The 21,241-nt window shown below is 42.1% G+C and overlaps 1 protein-coding gene across 3 annotated transcripts in view; it reads right to left on the bottom strand.

Moving 5' to 3' along the window:
• The window catches only part of LOC137273001 (adhesion G protein-coupled receptor L4-like), a 32,093-nt gene that overhangs the window by 8,676 nt on the left and 2,176 nt on the right, over positions 1 to 21,241 (bottom strand). For 2 of the 3 annotated variants that reach the window (XM_067805441.1, XM_067805439.1), the window contains exons 2-14: positions 13,229 to 13,293; positions 9,891 to 10,132; positions 9,381 to 9,522; positions 8,302 to 8,480; positions 7,417 to 7,564; positions 6,189 to 6,794; positions 5,689 to 5,799; positions 4,323 to 4,435; positions 3,536 to 3,748; positions 2,994 to 3,062; positions 1,507 to 1,651; positions 1,058 to 1,186; positions 837 to 915 (exon numbers count right to left, since the gene is read on the bottom strand). In XM_067805441.1, the coding sequence (XP_067661542.1) occupies positions 837 to 915; positions 1,058 to 1,186; positions 1,507 to 1,651; positions 2,994 to 3,062; positions 3,536 to 3,748; positions 4,323 to 4,435; positions 5,689 to 5,799; positions 6,189 to 6,794; positions 7,417 to 7,564; positions 8,302 to 8,480; positions 9,381 to 9,522; positions 9,891 to 10,132; positions 13,229 to 13,274 (2,222 nt within the window). In that variant the 5' untranslated portion in view covers positions 13,275 to 13,293. Of the gene's footprint in view, positions 1 to 836; positions 916 to 1,057; positions 1,187 to 1,506; positions 1,652 to 2,993; positions 3,063 to 3,535; positions 3,749 to 4,322; positions 4,436 to 5,688; positions 5,800 to 6,188; positions 6,795 to 7,416; positions 7,565 to 8,301; positions 8,481 to 9,380; positions 9,523 to 9,890; positions 10,133 to 13,228; positions 13,294 to 14,017; positions 14,051 to 21,241 lie in introns of those variants that run through there. The other variant, XM_067805440.1, reaches the window with a different exon arrangement.

A 21,241-nucleotide genomic window follows, 5' to 3' on the forward strand; every position in this document is an offset into this window, starting at 1 on the left:
ATCGGTGTCTCGTGATTCTTTGTGCCTTGATGTAGTGGCAAGATACGCCTGTCAATTACAAACTTATATACCAAGAATAGGGAAAAGATATACAGCAGAACAATACAGTGTGATAGTACTTTGACAGCGTTTGATGTTGTTTTGTGCTAACTTTATGTAAGTCTGAAAAGCCTATCGGAATGCAGGCAATGAAGTGGTCTAATGCGGAGACATACATTTGTACCCTGTACTGAATGAGTCCATAAGCCGCGTCAGAAACATTTCTGGGTTCGAATCCCAGATTTTTACTGGTCATATACCTAAGATTTGTTTGCAGCATACCCCTGTACGTTTCATCTGAGAGACATGAGTCCTCGATCACGGTAGGACTGAATCAAATCCTACAAGTCAAAGGTTCAGACTCAGTTTTGTAAATGCAGCCACTTACCTCAGCCAACTGTTTTAAACGAGATTTTGCAAAGTATCTCATACTGTTTATAGGTAGTTTACACATGAACTGATGTATTGTAAAACAAATTCGAAGTGTTGAACAGATTATTGTCATGAGTTCAATACATGATAGAAATAAGTGAAAATTGGTGAATTTTTAACCAACTTGACACCAAAACGCGGCTGTCCACATACACAACACTTGCACATTCTTTTCATCAGTTTGACAGATGATCCTCGTGCAATGCATCTGCATACTTAGGATTTGCTGTTGGTTACTGGGGAAATTCATCTTCGATGTAACCATATATGTAGACATAACTTACAGTGAGTGTTTTAAGTGAGTCTAAACTTTTGATGGGTAGAATATATGGTTACAGGTTGGTATCAGGTTAAAGGGGACCTACCCATTGTGCCGGTCTTCCTTCAGAGATAGCAGCGCAGCCATGGACCGGAACTTGGCGTAGTAGATGTTGAAAGACGAACCTGAAACACCGGACACTCAACATTCAGGCAAGTCTAAGCAATAACAAATCAAAGACTCTAGTTATTCAAGCATCCTTTCAAAATGCTGATTTCATTTTATGAATTATTGTGAATTACATACTTCCATCTCGAATTTACTGACCGTCAGTGTGTCTGGAGGCAATGTCCGCAACGGTGGAGGGCAGTTCGATATAACTGGAGGCCGCAGATCCTGTAAATGCCGGAATGTGGGTCACGTTGACCCCTTTCTGGACACTGGTCACGCGGAACTCTGTGAAAAGATGAGGGAGTGAAGAGGTCATTACAAACACGAACCCCACAAGAGAGTGAGTGAGTGAGTGAATATTAATTATGAGAAAATTAATCACTTTGTCCATCAGTTTGACCCGCAGCGTTCCTATGCCGACTGAAATCGTTCAGCCCTACTTCTGCGACACTTGTTATGTAAAGACTACTTTGTCCTTACTACACGACGGAAAGAGATACCCAGAATTCAAAACACACAAAAACAACAAAAAGTGAACCCGTATGTTGATTTCCAATCGGCATGGAGCAGAGAGACAAGAATTTCACAAACACCACGTGACTTACCCAGGTTCCGGGATGTTACGACAAGAGGGTCACGTGAGGGGAAGGAATTCACAGATCGACGTCGCCTAAGTTGATGCACTATCAAATTCTCAGCTAAAGCCTCTGTGGATTCTAGAAGTGACGTCATCTTCTCCCCTATCATAGTCTGCGTTAATACAATAAACTAAGAGGTAACAAACCATTATGAAGTCTAAACATCGATTACACAATTGTCTAGTTTCGTGCTGACTGGGTTCCGTCCCATAGAGCAACTTAGTACAATATACAGTCCAGAATTTTTAGCCCAACTCAATCGACTGAGATATTAATAATTTTACAACAAATTAATAATTATTGTTTGATATATATAATCACTTGTATATTGCAACACTACACTCCTATTCCTTGTAAACACGTCGTGCAGCGAGTTCTGTACACAAAGTGCTCTGACAAACGAAAATCTGGGAATCGTAATCTCAAAACGAGGCTCGCCCGCTGGTAAAACGTTTGGCGGACTAGTACGGACTCGATACTATATCAATCACACTATACCTTACAAGTATACATTGAATAAGCGCAAAGAACACATAGCACGTGTAACCAGTGAGCAAAGTAAATTGTGAATCATTGTACGACCTCTTCTAATAGGGGGCAGTCTGTGACGTCTTATTTAAGGATATGCCGCCTAAACCTCGACAACAAAATATAGAAATACGACTTCATCAAACTTTAAAATTAAGACTAATTTGTTAATACCATTTTCTTATGAAGCTGGGAATTCGAATTTGGTGTAACTATAGTTGTTTGTAAAGTCTCATTTCTTTTTCACACGAGAAAATTCGGATCGGCTCAAAAGTGGGTCATTGTCTGAACTGAGTAATGAGACAGTCACTCATGTTTCGGTTTGAAGAACTGAGAGAGTAATTGAGTAAGTTGGGTCTTACGCCACTTTCAGCAATGCAATAGCAATATCACAGCGGGGGACGCCAGAAATAGGCTTCGCGGAATGCACCCATGTGACTAGCGAACGCTTTAAGCACTAGGCTATCCCACCGAAGAAGATCGTGAAGACTACCGTTAGTCTGAAGAGCAATCACAGAAATGTGGGACAGTACATAACAGTACCACTGTGACCATGCAGCATTCGTTAGAATGCTTAAAGACATAATATGTATCAATGGCGCTGGTTGTGTTTCCAAGGGAGGAGAAATGGTCGTAGTGCGTGTATGTGTGTGTGTGTGTGTGTGTGTGTGTGTGTGTGTGTGTGTGTGTGTGTGTGTGTGATATCTTTGCTGCAGTTTAACAAAGATATCCCCATCAGGCACAGTACCCTGTTTCCGAGCCCACTAGTCCTTGTTTTATCTTTTACTATCGTTTGCAAGGCAGGGTAATAACAAGTACCATGTATTAATGTGGCTGGGTGGATCCAAGACCTTCCCGTTATGTTTATAGTGTTTGTTATAGTGACATTGTTCATGTCGGAAAAGTCGAAGATTGTACGTACGTACCGTCTTTGTATTTCGCCATATGATAACCGTCTCTGGGTCCACGATGTTGTCCACTGCATCGCCATACAGCTGTGTGCACAACATGCATCAGTAAAATATCTCAGGATGTATACTGGGCAAAAAAGTGCGGGACGTATGAATGTGTAATAAAATAATGTTAAGAAGACAATTTTATATTACGATGACGCACTATCAGTCAAGCTACCGATCCTGGCCACGTGGCACCTTTCGTCTCCTCCTACGACAAAATATATCGTAAGAGATCCAATATTCTTAAAGAGAGTCCTCGGTCGTTACAGGATAAATATATCTGTATGAAAAATATTATGTGATCTTTAACTTGTGTCCTTTAAACAATAATATTTATTTATACTGATGACAGGTCTGTATGATTTACATAGGACAGGGTTTTGAGGGATTGGCAAACAGGCAAAATTGCCTATATTAATGGCTATTAATGCCACTCCCCTAACTTATTTCCAGAAGCATAAAAGTTTATGATGAAAGAGATAAAGCATGTAGTAGTAGAGATTAGTAGTTACATCTGCGATCGACTGCACTTGGTCAGATATGTCATGCGCAGTGGTAACCGCTATAGACACTATTCGGACGATCCCTGTCGCGAAAACGAGGTCGCCCGGATATAGCTGCGCCCCCTGATTATCTCTCACAACAGATGTGGCGTTTGCTAGCTGTCTCGTGACGTCTTCAATGGTGGCGCTATCGACTGCCCTGGCCTCTTGAAGGGCCTTTGCCTGTAAGATACCCATATCAATGAAAGAAAGACTTACACAAGAGCGGAAACAGAGGAACAGTACAGAACTGTGAAACGAATGAGTATAATTGGATGTATCGTTGTCATTCACTGCCGTCATTACACAAGTTTAAAAAATCACTGGTACCCGTTATCTCAACAAAGCTCTGGTTAATACTCAACCAGTAAAAGGAGGAGAACCTACCGGGTTTTTAAAAATCAGACTCGATTCTTCTCATATCAATTTCTGTGTTAAAATTAACATTCTATATTTACTTTCCGACTCAACATTTCAAATAATAATTGTTATATTTGCATACAAGTGTATCCAGTGTGCATAACACGCGCGAATATTAGACGCTTATGAACAGTTCATTTGCCAGTCCTGACCATGTTTTTGACTTTTTGACTTCCATAAACTGAAACTGATTGGTTGCAGCAGATTTGGATGTCTGGAGTTACATCCCTTGGTATTAGGGTAAAACAGTTACAACTACCAGTTATCACCATGAACACGTGATCCGTTTCGTAGATGCGGCATGTGATTGATTCCAGCAGAATACCCGTATAGTTACCAGCTCATTAATTTCCATGATTCGTGGACTGACGCACTCTCCCAGGTCTGGACGAGTCCACCTTCCGCCACTTGGGGATGAGGAGTCGTGGACGCACTTTCTTGTAGCATTGCCTGACGACATACAGAAATTCAACAACTGGCGACAAAGGCGTAACTTAGAAGAGTCAGATCCAACCGGCAAATCCACTATTTCGCTGTCAGAACTGTTTCTATCCAAGCGAAGGGATATAACGTTAGATTATCAATGTTCATCTGCAGATTGATTATGTTCTCCAAAGAAGGCCATGGCCTTAATGCCACATTTTGTGCAAATACGCCACACTGGAGCCTAATTCTACGCACTGAACGATACCTTAATTTCACCTTACTCACAACACAAACAAATGGAAAACTTAATGTTATATTGTCCCGTGAAAGCAGTTTATGAAATGTCTGATGGTGGGAACTTGCAACATATGTCATATTTGGGATTTCACTTTCTTAGTAAAGTACAAATTCTAGTACTTTTTTCGGTTGAGTCCCATCCGGGATTCGAACCCGCACCCTCAGAGTCAGGCACCTAATCGCCAGCACACAAAGTCAGCCGCCTAGCCCGCTCAGCCACCGCGACTTCCACGAAGACGTAAGAAAGTGAAATCCCAAATATGACATATGTTGCATTTGACCACTTTCTAAATGGCATCGTGTAATCATAGCCTTCGGCCGTGGGAGCCGTGCCAATTTACACTCATCAGAGGGGTACACAAAGTACGCAGTCGAGACTACCAGTTGTCTGGCTGAGCGGGCTAGGCGGCTGACTTTGTGTGCTGGCGATTAGGTGCCTGACTCTGAGGGTGCGGGTTCGAATCCCGGATGGGACTCAACCGAAAAAAGTACTAGAATTTGTACTTTACTAAGAACGTGAAATCCCAAATATGACATATGTTGCATTTGACCACTTTCTAAATGGCATCGTGTAATCATGGTGGGAACTTGTTAATGGTCAGTTGATTGGTGTTCACTGACGGTGTTCTGTCTTATACTCCCGCTTAACAACAACCTGAGGCAGATGGACCTTTTGCCAATACTGATCAACCACTGACTAACAACAATCCACACGTGTTGGCAAGAAGGCAGCTTTCCTAGAGTAATACTACACTAGTGTTAAACTGGCGACTTCAGTACTTTGATGTTTTCTCAAACTTGTCACTGTCCTCATAGTTGATGGAATGAAATGTCGTTCTGGCGTTACCCATCATAACACTATAGCCTGGACTTTGATGACTCCCAGAAGAATCAACCACATTTTACCACCAGGCTTTTCCACCTAGGAGTGTTGTGTCTGTGAGGTATCAGTACCAAGCCTTTCTAGGCGTATCCCTTACCGATTATCCCTGGTGGACATGGCACGACGTCCACGCGGTCCGCGAGAGTGTCCTGCCAAGTCAGTCCACTGCCGAAAGTTGTGTCCCGAGCTTCAAGACAGTGGGCCGAATCTAGATGGAGACATTGAAGCAGACAATTGCTTGATGTTCATATAGTTTCCTCAAATACAATCTACACAAAATAATTTACATATAACCTCTTATAAATGTTTCATATTTAGTTAGAAGGGGCGGTGGGGTACCCAAGTGATTGAAGCGTTGGCTCGTCACGATGGACGGTTCGATTCCTCAAATGGATACAATGTGTGAGGCCCATTTATGGTGTCCACCGCAGGGATAGTGCTGGAATATTGCTAAATGCGGCATAAACCACAAATTCACTTAAAGTGTCTCGCCGATAACCAGAAACCCATTCAGCTTAAAGATTAACAGCTAGATAGAATCTGATGTTTATCGCAAGTCTCTTGCCACTTTCATCAGCGTGTGTGTAGCCTACTTACCGACAGGAATGGAGCACTTGCGCCCTGTGTACTTCGGGGTACATGCGCAACGGAAGCCATCTTTCTCCTGTATGCACGTGCCTCCATGGTAACATGGCTCCCAATCACAGTCTTCGAACGGAATTTCACACTGATTTCCTTTGTATCCTTTTACGCATGAACAAGAATATGATCCAATCTCGTTTACACACGTACCGCCATTTTGACAAGGAGTTACGTCACACTCATCAATGTCCTTTTGGCAGAGCTGACCCGTATATCCGGTTACGCATGAGCACTGAAACCGACTGGTTTCATCCATACACGTTCCGCCATTTTGGCAGGTAATGCCCAAGCAGAAGTCGATGTCCGATTCGCAGTCTTTCCCAGTGTAACCGTCCATGCAGCCACATTGATAGGAACGGTCGACCTCGGTGCAGCTGCCATTGTGCTGACATGGAGTGGAGTAGCAAGGTTGGAGTGTGGACTTGGCCACCTCGCAGTGCTTGCCCGTGTACTCCTCTTCACATATACAGGTATAAGCGCGCCCTAAAAGGTCACGTGGGTCCAGACATATCTTCAAGTTGTTTGTGCTGTTATCACATATATTTGAACAAGATGGTCGACCTGGAAACGGAAGGTAATATGTGAATGAAATTGTGTTCGGTATCTTGCGATATTACACCTTGCAGTTATGCCAATACTATTCGTTGTGTTACCAACAGATTCTCGTTTTGGGCGCAACCCACAAGTACTCCAGCTGTAGGATGGCTGTCTGTAAATAATGGAATCTTGACCAGACAATCCAGTGATGGGTTTCATAAGCAACGACCTACACAATTGGGATCCGATGACATGCATCATGTCAACAAAATCATTGGGCCAGATCACCCAGCCCTGTTCGTTTCCTCTTGGGGCAAACCTAAGATGAAGAGGACTCATAACCTGCATCTTCGAGTGGGTTCAAACAGCTACTACGACTGTTTAGAAAATGGAAATTCTTAGGGGCCCTTAGTGAAAGTGCAATACTGAAAATGATCACACTTAAATAGCGACCAGTAAGTTGTTTCTACTAGACATATGCACATCATACAATACTATCTTACAGTGATACCATGGCATGACAAAATACTCCGAAATGACCAGTCCTTGTTTTATCCCACTATGCCAAGCGCCACAGGGTAACAGGAAGGACGGCCTTTCCTCGTGTTTCCCGGGATCCCTCTCGGGTGCTCTGCCCACGACTCACCTGGTTTGTAGATGACCTGTAGTTTGCCGACCCAGGGGTTGGAGTCGGTGCTGGCGTTGTACACCAGGGTGATGTTCCCGGGGGAGAAGAGTGCGTAGTCAGACAGACACAGCTCTTTGTTCCACGCCTCGTTCCTCTCGTTGATGGCCTGTGTGTGACACCGTATAACTTTTGAGTGAGTCAGGAAGACGATGCATAAGCGGTGGGATTCGTGTGTTTTTTGTTTGAAGCTGTACTCAGCAAAATTTCAGCTACATGCCTGGAGCCTGTCTACAATCAAGTCTGGACCTGACAATCCTATGACTAGAGTTATGAGGAACTACCCACGCCGTCGCGGTGTGAGTGAGTTGAGTGGTAGCAATATTCCAGCAACATCACGGCGAGGGACACCAGAAATGGGTTTCACACTCTGTACACATGAGAAGAATCGAGCTCAGGTCCTCGGTTTGACAAGCGAACACCGTGCGAGACCACCGGATCCATAAGTCGACATGGTGGATGAGACTGAGAGTATGGATGGGTAAGCGAACGAGTAGTTATATATGGCGTCATTCCGTGAATAATCGAGTCTGGCCCACACAATCCAGTGATCAACACCAAGAACACCGATCTACGCAGTTTAGATACGAAGACGTGTGCCAACCCAATACGGTGACTGGGACCGTATCCAGAAAGCGTCTGTAGCACTCTTAAGATAGTTTTGAAGTATTCGAAGTGTCATAACGCAACGAACGCTTTGTGCATCAGGCCGCGGATCACCTGATCGTGTTTGTCGCTCCTTACGACAAATATGATTTGCTGAGGACCAATTCTAACCCGGATCGTCACAGATCGAGAGGTAAAATGGCGTGCTCGTGGATATCTCAGAGAAATGTTATTACCTACCATTACAGGTGATTCTCCGCACCAAGGCAGGGACCCGTTAAACGCCATCCCACGTACAATGGTTATGGCATTTTGTTTAGGCAGAATTTTCCACTTGAATATCTGGTCACGGGGAGGGTAGTCTGGATAACCGGGTGTTTCTATGATAGTGTCTCCAGTGATATCGTCGCTTGGAACACCTGTTGAAGAGTTACTTCCCTTACTGCTACAGAAGATGCTATGACATTCGCTCTAATGATAACAACATTAATTCTTACATAGTTGACTATTTCAAAGACGGTTCATTTGTTAAATATACCCCACTAATAATAAATAAATAAATAAATAAATAAATAAATAAATAAATAAATAAATAAATAAATAAATAAATAAATAAACCCCAAAAGAAGCATTCACCTGCGTCACTATGTAACTAAGTACAGACATACGTCCCTTGATTTGAGAGACATATTAATACAAAGCGATAATGTGATAACAGTTTGACTTTGACAGAGACCGGATTATATTTTTGAAAATACTGGTCGCACATTAGCCATAACTCCGAGACCGTCTTGGGGCTTTTACCATGCTGTATTCACAACCTTTCTTTGATAAACATTTACCTGTACACTCACAGAGTATGTTTTGTAAAACCATGACAGCCCTAAACTCAACTGTACCTCTGTTATAACGGTAAACAAAAGGTTAAACTCTCTAGAATATATATTTCACTACGATAGCTGACCTACAAATGGAAAAGAGTAAATGATTGTGATTGTGTTCGGCATCTGGTGATATTACATCCCGAAGCGATCTGAAGTTATGCGAATCGGGCCAGTGTCTCAGCAATGAGCGCGTGGCCTGAGGCAGCTCTTCAACTTGAATCAATCAGTATTTCGACTGTATAATGGCATGCTGCAAATAATCGAATCTGGACAAGACTATCCAGTGCCTGACGACATATGCGACGATTCCATGACATAGTCACATGTAATTGTATTATCTTTCTGTGACATTCACGGAGTCAGTTCGGAGGGCCTAACGAGCGAGGAGTAGTAATATTTTACGAATCCCGACAGAGTGCGTATGAACCGCCGTACCTGTGTAGTCGAGGCTGAACCCGGGTGGCTGTCCACTCTCGTCCGTCACGAAGTTTATGGTCACCTCGTTTGAGTTGGACAACAGTCCCTCAATACTCTGCTTTCCACAACCTTGAAACAACACGTCCGACCCGTCAGTTATCTGAAAAAAATATTTGTATGTGTTTTCGCCCTGTTTCTCTCAGTGTACTGTGGTTGGTTGTTGTTTAAGGAAGAAATCAGCAATATTACATCTATATGGCAGCGGCCTGTAAATAATTGAGTCTCGTCCAGACAATCCAGTGATCCATACCTTGAACATCGACCACACAACTATGATGACATGTGTCAACCAGGTTAGCGAGCCTAACCACACGATTCCCGTTAGTTGTCTCTTCCGACAAATAAGGGTTGCTCAAGAAATCACTGTGTCATTTACTCGCCATTTTACTGCTATTCTCTTCATTTAATTTCGTCCTAAAATTTGCTGTAGTGACTGTCACCAGAAGCGCTATATAACGCTATGCATACCCGGACATAATCTGTGCACGTGTTTCGACTGTCCCTGGGGTCGGCGTTGATGAACCTCCCGACCTCAAGTTCAAACTGGGTGAAGGTCATGTTGATTCTACTTCCCGAATTGACGCGGATGTTCCATGTGCAGTTCTGATAGTTCGGGTACATCCGCTTCTCAAACCCAGGACTGCGTACCACTCCGCTCCAGCGGATCAAGCTGATTGGCTGCTGGCCCAGGTCGCAGTCTGCACGTGCAGCTGTGGATAAAGAGCATAGGTCATGGTGTGTCAGTGCAAAGCCACGGGTAAATACAATGCAAGAATGGTCACAGGAGAGGTGAAAGATTGTCGGAAATAGGACAAAAATGTTTTAGGCTGTTACTCTAAATCCTTAAATTTTCACCCAAATGCACATAGCATGTGTAGGAATAACCCACATCGGAATAACTGGGCGTTCAGTGGGATGTGTAAAAGGATACCGACAACAGCATATTTACTCGCATAATCGGGCGAGAAAATAAAGTACAAATAGCTGCTGAAAATAATAGATCACACTATAGATGACAATTAGGTTCCTCAGCCAGGTAGGACGACGGAACGTCAACTCACCTTTCATGAAATGCCCACAGGTACAAGGGGTTATCTCAAAGATATTTTATGCATTTCCATGTGTGTTGAATATATGTCATCTATTGATACCATCTTACGTGTTTTTCTTCCATAACGATTTCACGGCTTATTCTTTCATGAAAGTATGATACCCCTAGAAAAGATTAAATCAGACATCCTATTGAATGTCTCCATATATATACTCGGCATGATCACCAGAAGGTCGACTGATCTGGATATTATTTGTAAATTGTTGTGACATGCTCTTCATTTCCCTGTTTAAATTCTCCTAAAGGATTATCTTTTCATAGCTGATATCTCTACCTGCTGATTCACCTCGGGTATGTATCTGATAAATTTGCGCTACACTACCGTTATCGCAGTGAAACACCCTACATCGTAGACCTTGGATCTTGCCCGTGAAGATTCATGCTATAACAAAGGTCCCACGCAAACCGGTGCTGGTCGCACATGGTACTTGTTGTGGGATTGGGTGGTCAGGCACCATAAGTCAATGCTCAGATACTGACACGCCGCCTTCATATACCTAGAATATCGTTGACTACCGCGTTAAACGACAGATATGACCCCCAAATTCTTAGGTTTAACCTGGCTTACAATTCAAGTGACCCATGTCGTGGGTTCAACTATTACGGAATCCCTGAGAAAATTAACAAAGCGAGTTGAGACCATCTTTTCAAGAGTCTGCCACTGCTGACGATGCACACCGTCATCCTTGCCTGTACATCACCAGGCTCGAGCTTATAACGTTGTTAAGAGTAATGATTATGTGTGCTTCACGTTAAAGCATACACAACTCCTCAAAACATCCTCTGACTGTACACTTGCTCGTCTCTAACACCCGTGGCATTCAGTGGCGAACACACTGTTGAAAGCTTCATCCACAACAAGCATGGAGTCCAAAAGGTTACATTTCAAAGCTTTTGAAACTAGGCTGAGAAATATTTAGTGATTAATACAGAGCGGAGTTTGCGTCCTTTGAGCTGGGGGTCATAATTTATCACAGAACTTGTGGAAACTGGGGGCAACACAGCTTTGTTTGATGACCTCTGAAGTTCGGGATTCAGCGATGATGTTTGAGTGCCGATGTTAACAATATGGCGATCCCTGTACAACGTGAGTGAGATGCTGAATGGTGTGATGATAAAGTACAGTTGTGGTCCAGATGCCATGGACATCAATCATACTATTCATTGAGTGACAGATTTTACACAGGGACTTGTGTCGCTTAGGAACGGCTTTTTTAAAAACATATAGGTCTATAGACCCTAAACAAGTACTATATAAAAGGAAATGGATGTAGCGAAGAAACTACCCACTCCTCGATCAAAGTTATATGTCACCACGTACAATATTTTTAAGGTCCCGTCGAGGATCGAAAGCCAGATGATTTCCCTACACAATGAGCTATAAATGGTCAAAATCGGATCATTATTTCAAAACTTATACGCCACGAGTCATCGAAAACACCTACCCCCGCAATTTCACGCCAAAATCATTGATCATCCAATACGGTGATAACTCACCACCTTTCAAATTCGTTTATTAAATCCATTCATGTCGGCAGCACCAGCATTGTGCTGGATTCTATTCATGTTGGCAGCGCCAGCACTGTGCTGGATTCTATTCATGTTGGCAGCACCAGCACTGTGCTGGATTCTATTCATGTTGGCAGCACCGGCACTGTGCTGGATTCTATTCATGTTGGCAGCACCAGCATTGTGCTGGATTCGATCGGTGGCGGCATCCCGCCGTTAGGAAAACTTGTTGCAACATCTACATGTCATTTCCTCTACAGCAAGCAAGCATTTTCACCCAAATTGCCGGCAATCCTACTCACTTGTCGGCCATAAGTGCAAATTTACAAGTAGTATATGTCGAAATGGACATTTAAACAGTGGCATTTGCGTAAAGTCATAGTCTGTTCGAAATAATTCGCTTTGGACTTAGTCCTTTGTTCATTTCTGCACTAATCTCTCCCCAGTCAAGTCCTGTTTCTACGTTTCCTGTCTCCATACCACTCAAACTGTAGTTTTGCCGAACTTTGTATAACAGATATTTCACACTTTCACATATCAACTACTTAAATTGTAGATATAAAATTTAATACGAAAAAGTTTTTTTTTGCGATTTCCGACAGTACTTCACAGAAATGCAATATGATAGCGTGCCTTTAAGTTACTTGGACGGTAACAATGTGTCCGGATGTATTACTCCTTGATGTAGCGTTCTTCATGGTTTGTGATAACATTGCAAATGTTTGCACTAATATGTAAGTATCATGACATTTCATTTTCCATTGGATGCCAACCAAACTGAATTCGATTCCCCAAAATTTCGAAACATATTTCTGGTAATTCACCACCAGTACATGTAGATAGTTTGAATATTCCTAAAAGTGACACTTACGTCCTACTCCCACAGTCATAATATTTTATGGTAAGATAGCAGTTACACACACACGCACGAACGCACACACGCATGCGCGCAAAAACAAAACAACAACAACAACAACAACAACAATGCTGCCCCACCCAGCACTACACGTGGTGAACGACGTCGGGTCTGACACAGAGGGCGATACTGTCAAGCCAAGTATTACACGTGGTGAACGACGTCGGGGCTGACACAGAGGGCGATACTGTCAAGCCAAGTATTACATGTGATGAACGACGTCGGGTATGCGTGGAATCTAGCGGGAAGGCAATACTAATATTTACCTACCTGCCAGACAGCAGAGAATGACATCTGCAAGCAAAACCGTCCTCATCTCTATCTACGTCGGAAAACTGAAAGGCAGAAAAAAACATTTCAACATTCTAACTCAACATCACAGATGTTATAGCTTCTGTTGGGCAATCGCAAAAGAAAGTAAATATTTTTGTTGATGACTGAAGAACAGTAATACGAATATATATTAAGGTGTTATTTGTCTTATAAGTGCGTCTTTCACGAGCAAAAGAGAATAAAAAAAGGAAAATAATAATTAAAAAAAACACCCCAGAAACATCGCATGTACATACTTACGACTGACAATAACAAACAAACGCAATTGAAATTTTTACGTTTAACAGTTCTGTCCCCGGTTAAGACGCATATGGTGATGCTTGAAGAAGATACAAGCATTTGAACTGAAACGTCTCATCATTTAGGAAGCTGCCATATATTAAATATCTTGCCTTGCCTACACATCAGAAGTAATAGATATCGACCGCCTTTATCACGAGCTGCTGAAAGTGTTGTTAAAATAATTGTTGTTTTTTTTTATCACACAATCATCCATGAACGCACTGATAAAGTTGAGGATGTTCTGATCCCGGGGATGTAGGGGTGCGTCCAAAACCGCACCCCAGTCCCTCAGCTGGAGGATCCTAGAACCTTCATAAAACCTGGACTTCTGTGTGTGACTGGGACTACTAAAAGTAAACGAGAAACATCACTGACAAAATCACTGCACAATGAGGAGCGCACTTTCCGTATGTTTGAAAAAAGCTAATTAAACTTGCTGCAAACCCGTTTTCTCAGTCAGATCCTAGTACAATCGTGTGAGGTATTTTGTCCTGGAGCCCGTGAAGTGTTCTGGGTTGATCTGCTGGTCCACTCACAGAGCCGGAGATACCCCGCCCACTTCATGGCGCAAAAAATAAACATTGTCTTGTCATCATTGTCTGTTTTAGGTCATCAACAAACATTATTTGTGATGGCTATCCTTCAACAGTGCTGTGATACTGAGAAATCTATTACAAATGTGACAGATGGGATAATCTAGCTGGGGTATTGACAATGAGATAATTTTATCATCCAATGTGTTTTTATGTGTTTCAGAGTGGCAACTGAATCATGTGCTGTCATTAATATCATTAATATCGATATGGAACACGGCCTGAGTTATTCCACTGGTGGCATTCCGTCCTGATGACGTTCTGATGGGATGCTACCGCCATTGTTAAGTTTCCCTTATTGTCCATCGTGCTGGTTTGTCTCACTGTCTCTGAATAACATATCTTTTTCATTTCCATCCACCCTTTTCCGTAAAACAAGAGCAATTATGAATCAAGTCTAGATATTCCTCAGGATCTCCCATTTTACAAAGATTCTTTTCAATCTTGTGAAAGGTTTCCATCACAACTGCATTTTTTCAGAGACCAAGCGTTAGTGTATCCTTCGTAACTGTATAGTTTTAGGCATGATTATGTTTATAGCCTCACAAAATAATATTCAGCCTGACCCAGACGGTCCAGTGATTGATACCTTTGACACGAATTCACGATTTGGATGAACCAAATCACTAGGTCTGACCATTCAGCGGATCCATTAGGTCGTTGTACAAGACGCACGGGCCTATGTAAAATACATTCAAGGCCAAATCCTGACGAGTTACAGTGTGAGTAAAATAATGCAAAGTCACAGACCCGTTGCACAATGGTTAGTCGAAGATGACGTCATTTCGAGTCCCATTTGAAAAAAGTACTCTGTCTTAATCTCTTGCCATGATATTTTTTATAATTGTTTGGGCGTATGCAACTTGAATGGCGGTAGAAAAGATTGTGAGTGTGGTTATGCTACTTGGTATAAAACGATTCTACTTCTTGTTCAACTGTTTTATATCAAGTGGTGGTGCAGTAAACCAGCTGTAGCGTGTACACCTTTCCAGACTGGTTTTGCACTGGAATTTGAATTATCGGCCTTTGTTGTAAAATGAAAACTGCAGCCTGGAATGTCCCAGACGTTTCTGGATCTGGCGGTTGCTACTGAGGTGACCATTAAGGGGGAACAACTATTGCCATAGCGATAGTCTACTACAACCAACTATTGTAAAAGTATATCTCTCCTTGAATTGTCTCATTTGAAGACTTTACCCACAATTAATATACAATTTATATAAAAGAAAAAAAAGTTGAAATAGTGTCTGTCTCTTTTAATATATGACAAGAAACTCAGATCATGTAAACAGGTAAAACTTAAACTCACCAATGAAGCTGCAAGAATACATCTAGTATTTTGTGCTGAGCATTTATCAGCGGAAGTCAATTACTAAGATATGGATAGTCACACACTATATGGAAGCATCGATAGTTTTTCGTTACCATCGTTTAATTGCTGTAAGAGACTCGACAATTGCAAACCATGGATAATTCAATACATCGTTACAGTGCTGGTTTCTAGTAAGCAAGTTAAACGTTGTGCCTATAAACGCACCACAAGAGGGCGATTCAAGGTTTTTTTACCTGACGGTTTCTAATCTACTTGCCAGTTAGACATCACTCGTCCCATGTAAACCGACAATGAATATGTTTAAATTTATAATAACATTTTTCCACGCTACATTTATAGCATTTTAAGTTATTAGTAGTTTATTTCAAGTTGACAAAAATCGCGAATGGAGATGCCCATGTCCTTGTTCAAAGCAGGCTTTTGCAAAGTGTCTCCTTGCAATCGGTTAGTGGATTTAGGCAGATCGTGGCTGCTTGTCCACCCAAATCACCATTAACTGGAACGAGGACGCTTATGGTGTTGATTCTGGGGAAATTAGGCGTCACATCTCGTGTCATCTCGTCGTGGACGAGATATGGACGTGGGTGTGACAGTTTCATGTGTTCCCTGTGTGAGTAATTGTCGTTTAGTCCCGTGTTTATTCGGACAATCCCTACACAAACTGGCCGTCAGACGTGAACGCATGTCGTTTATCTTGCCGCGTAACGCCGAGGACGAAGTTAATTAGGAGGCTTATGTAGCGAATGAGATCGAAAAAAATAGGTTGCTGTTTGGGAGGTTTTCTTGTCCGGTGTGGTCAACGCTGGGACGAAGACGTTTAGTGGTATTAGATTAAAAGACTCATAAGTGTGTATAAACGAACAAAAATATATATACTCTAGTCTTTGAAGGGCATATATACTTACAGTATGTTCTTTTCAATGCTATTTTTTCTTCATTGACATGTGCTACAGGATGCAATTTGTGGTATTCGAATTAAATACAAACCTGCCATTCTTCAAAAATGATTTTGATTGTTAATTTTTTATTTTGTTAGTATTTATATATAATTTTATTGCTGGATTAATGCCCCGCTAAAACACTTATCATTAACTAATATCATTTAAAGCTATAGAGAATGAGGAGACTATATGTATATTTAAATATGTATGCTCAGGAATGGATACTCACATTCTATAGCAGACAAAGGAAAGGTGAGTGTTTTACCAACAGCCCAATATTTAAAGACTCCACTTAATCGTACTGACCCGCGAGCTTAGTGCGTCATTTCCGCGAAGTAAGAGACATTCACGGCCATGCGACAAGCGACGAATATAGAATTAGTTTTCTTCCTTCGCAAAATTTCAAGAACGCACCTGTTGTTAGACGAATCACTACTGACAAGGAATCAAACATTGTTAGAAAATAAAACTGGCATTTCATTCATTTAAAAGGAAAGTACGAGATATTTGCATGGACAAGCACGTGTTGAGGTTGTAAGGCCTTGCTTGGCCTCTAAGTGTTGTCAGCATAACAAGCCCGTGCAAACACTGTCTCCGGTTGGAGAGGGGAGTAAGTGGGTGGAGGAACGGATAACGGTTTCACACATATACATGACAATCGCACGTCTCACCCGCACTAAGTCTATTGGTATATGTAGTATTGACATTTAGACCTGATTGTAGGTATTTCCTCCCCATACCACCATCATCTCCGGATCGGATCACGTCAGGTGGAACTTTACTGGGTAACCCGGGGGCAACAGGATATGTTGGTCGTCTGTAGAAATTGCGCCATTTCTTGTTACACAAGCCAACTAGGGTATTTCCTTATGCTTATCACGGACAAACTTGAGTTCATTTCTTTTCACAAAGGTCACAGCCAATTCATTAGTTTTTCTTCAAACGTGCTGGTATAGAGAAGAAATGATAGTTTCAGTACTTCTCTAGACCGATATACCCGGATGTATACTGTATACGAATATTGATTTTGAAATTAGCGAAATTCACTATTTTGTTCATGGAAAGGTAACTCATTTTCTTATTGTTAGTTCTGTTTCTTTGAGTCAGGTGTTTAAACAGGTTCTGCCTGTTGACCAACCCAAATCAATTCGGAAAATAAATATTGTTTAGAGTGAGTATCCTGACATATGGTAATACGCCACCCAGTGCTTACGTATTAACTTTTCGATACTATCATTCATTCAGTTGAGACGTTTTGTTGGTGTCTCTTCTGAGCAGTATGGGTTGATGTTGTTGTTACCATTCTAGTGTTAGAAATGTAAGGAAGCATTTCCGGGTATACGGGTATGAACATTTATCAAGGCAGTAAAATGTTAGTCTGGTCTCAATAAAGAACACAGTTATAGCTTTTTGGATATCGCTGTAAACCCTCCGACAAACATAACACGATCCAATTGAAGAGGTTGGATGCGACAGTCAGCGCGTTTCTGGCCTAATCATACTTCATGATATTTTGAACACACAGTTCCCAGTAGAAAGTGTATCCAGTACCTGCGCATTCATTCAATGCCTTGTTTTGCTAAAAGACGGGGATTTGATTGGAAAAAGAAATGCTTGCAGATCAGAGATTTACGACAATGTAACATCGATTATTGGGATGGCATGTCATAATGTGTTTATTCCATAGTGTGTTCCTGCGTTGTAAGTATATGTTGTCAGGGATACAAGAATACGAAAGCCCCACGCGTTATGATTTGTATGCCTAATACATATTTATATGATATGTGCACAGTTTTCACAGCAAAAACGCTCAGCTTCATTGGTATCAGCTATTTTGACCAGAATTCACAAGTCGAAGACTTTTTATCCATGAACCCTGTAATAAATGTCTAATGTGCGTGCGTGGTTGACACAGCCCACGTTCCGGAGTTTACCGATCATTAACCACGAGTTTATAAACGTGTCTCTCCGCGATGAACCTTTCGGCATGTTGAGGTTCTGTTTCGGTCAAACATTAAAAGGGCAGAAACGTGTTTGAAAGACATTTATTGGGGTGTTTCCACAGCTTTGGCGATAAAGTATGTACATACTGACACAGATGCCGTCAATACGACCATTGAGGTCAGTTGATGACGTTACATTACCTCTAAATGTCTCCAGAAACACCTGCTGAGTCTATAAACAGCCAACCCCCATTATCCGGACAGTAGCATCAATTTGGTAATATCAAAGGTTGCATGTATGCCGGGATCATACTGTCATTGCCGATGTGTTTAACAGTCATCGTTCGGAGAGTGCGGTGTCCGGTTTGACGAGTTTATACTATATAATATTTGACGTTTTGGGACATAATTGATATTTGGGACATGCGTCTATAATGCAATGGAGCGAGTGACTGCGGCTTTATGCCGCGTTTGGTAATATTCCAGCAATGTCACGGCAGGGGAACACTAGAAATGGCCTTTACAAAACGTACAAATGTGGGGAATCGAACCGGGGTCATCGGTGTGACGAGCGAACGCATTAACCACTACGCCACCACACCGCCCACAATGCAGTATAGCGGAGAGGAGCGTTGGCATTTTGGGTTCAAAGAGGTATTAGCTGATTATTGACTGTTCAAAACTGAACTCTGGTTGAATGTAGATTTAATTTTCAAAATGTATTAATATCATCTCTTTTAATACATTGCGTTGCCCCCATAACTGGAGACCAGAATATATGTCGCTCAGAGTTTAGCCTTCAGTGAACCTTTGAAATTTTCCGAATTGGTACGAGTGGGCGAGTTTCTGTGTGACGAAATGCGAGTTTCGAAATTAGAAATAAGAGGGTCACCATTGTCAAATGCCTTAAATATACACTGTCGTTCCTGAACGCAAGTGAATCTACATCAATTCGTATCCTTTTAGAGCACAGTCATTATGTGTTGAGGTGTCCTTTGGCTCCGAATCTTGCTGAATCAATTGACCTGAAATGTCTTACAAAACCGAGATTTGATTTGCTCAAGAATTCACATATCCCGCAAATGGACGCTGAAGAGAGATGTTTCTTCGGCAGAAAATTCTAGACTTTTTTATAGTATCAGAATTTATGACATAAGAAATATTTGGTCTCTGGACATACAAGATGTTCTAAGAACACCGGACTCCGTGCGTCAGATGCAAATTTTCTTGCTATGAGTAAGAGCTATCTATTGCACGTATTCTGTGCGGAACATCCTAACACCGGCTGGATTGTTTATGTTGGTATCCTCTGTGTTTCCCGCTCTACTGTGTGTGTAGATTGTGTTGTATAGGGAGTTCCCCATCTGTCCAGCCGCCGCCGATGTGTCATCAAATCATCTCCGTTTGTTCTTCAACTTCAGTGACTGTCGGAAAATTGACTTTCCCGCGGCTTGTTTCAGTAACCCACTAGGTGGAAAAAACCCTCAAAGGCTATGAAAGTAATCGCGAAAATCCATATAATGTAAATGAGTTAGCAGTCCTCCAAGCCTACATCTATAACTGCGTGCACCCGTGAAGGTCCCGGGGTAGAATAGGCCTTCAACATCCCACGCTTGCCATACAAGGCGACTATAGTAGTATAAGTAATAGTGGCAATGTGAATACTACGACTATGCTTGACGTAAGGGGAGACTAACGGGAACGGGTGGTCAGACTCGCTGACTTGGCTGACACATGTCATCAGTTCCCAATCGCACAGATCGATGCTCATGTTGTTGGTCACTGGATTGTCTGGTCCAGACTCGATTATTTACAGACCGCCGCCATATGGCTGGAATGTTGCTGAGTGCTGCGTAAAACTAAGCTCACTCACTCACTCACTCACTCACTCACTCACTATAACTGCCTGAAAGACTATTACCGCTGATACTACTGCCAGTACTATTGCTACTGTTCAGTCATTTTCTGCTGCAAGAAGCATCGAACACAAATAGAAGTTTATATGTAACTGTCGATTAGGTTGCATAAAAATAATTAAATGTTTCCCCGGCACGTTTTCAAAAGTGACGAGGGCGGTGGGCCCTTTTTTCAAAATTTTGAATAAAAAAGTGATGAGGGACGGGGAACACATTTTAATTTTTTTCTTTCGGAAATACAGCTTGGGAAGTTTAGCACGTGTTAATGAGTTGTAGATTCAGTCACACTCGCTCTTACAGACACTCAATTTTATAGTGGACAAGTAGATGATCGGGACGAGGCCAAGTCAAATTTATTGTTTTACATGGCAATAAATATTGTTTCGCGCACAAATAAAAGTGACGTGCCCATGCCCGGGAAACATTTCACATTTTTTTAGTTCGCCTTAGGTGTTGGACAGGAGTGAACGCCATAGAAGCTCTGAGAAGTCAAGCTTGCTGAGTCGGACCATCTAACTCTCCTCCGAGCTTAACCGCGTATTGTTTTGGAACCACCGCTATGGCGTGCAAGCCATCAACACGCCATGGCGTCTGGATCAATGAAACCATGAGCTGATGGTGCGAACTTCGAAAGCGGTCATGAATATGGTCTTGGTTAGGTCCCCGATGAAGACGTGTCTCGACTAAAACATCGTTCACACGCTGTACCCAAACAGGGAAGAGATCCGAGGCCTTCAGATTAATGAACGAGTGAAAATAGGTTTTACGGTAGACACGTAGGGCCAGTTTCAAAGTAGGATAAAGTGACGAAAAATCATATCATATGCAATTCTCTATTTCTCTAACGAGTACCACACATTTCCCATGTTTTTGTTCGGAACAACTGGACTTGCCTTTGCATGTTTGCATCACACGGGGGTCACGTGTGATGCACGACACACA

This window comes from Haliotis asinina, chromosome 2 (genome assembly GCF_037392515.1).
Source record: "Haliotis asinina isolate JCU_RB_2024 chromosome 2, JCU_Hal_asi_v2, whole genome shotgun sequence".
In the NCBI taxonomy this organism is placed as follows: Eukaryota; Metazoa; Mollusca; class Gastropoda; order Lepetellida; family Haliotidae; genus Haliotis; species Haliotis asinina.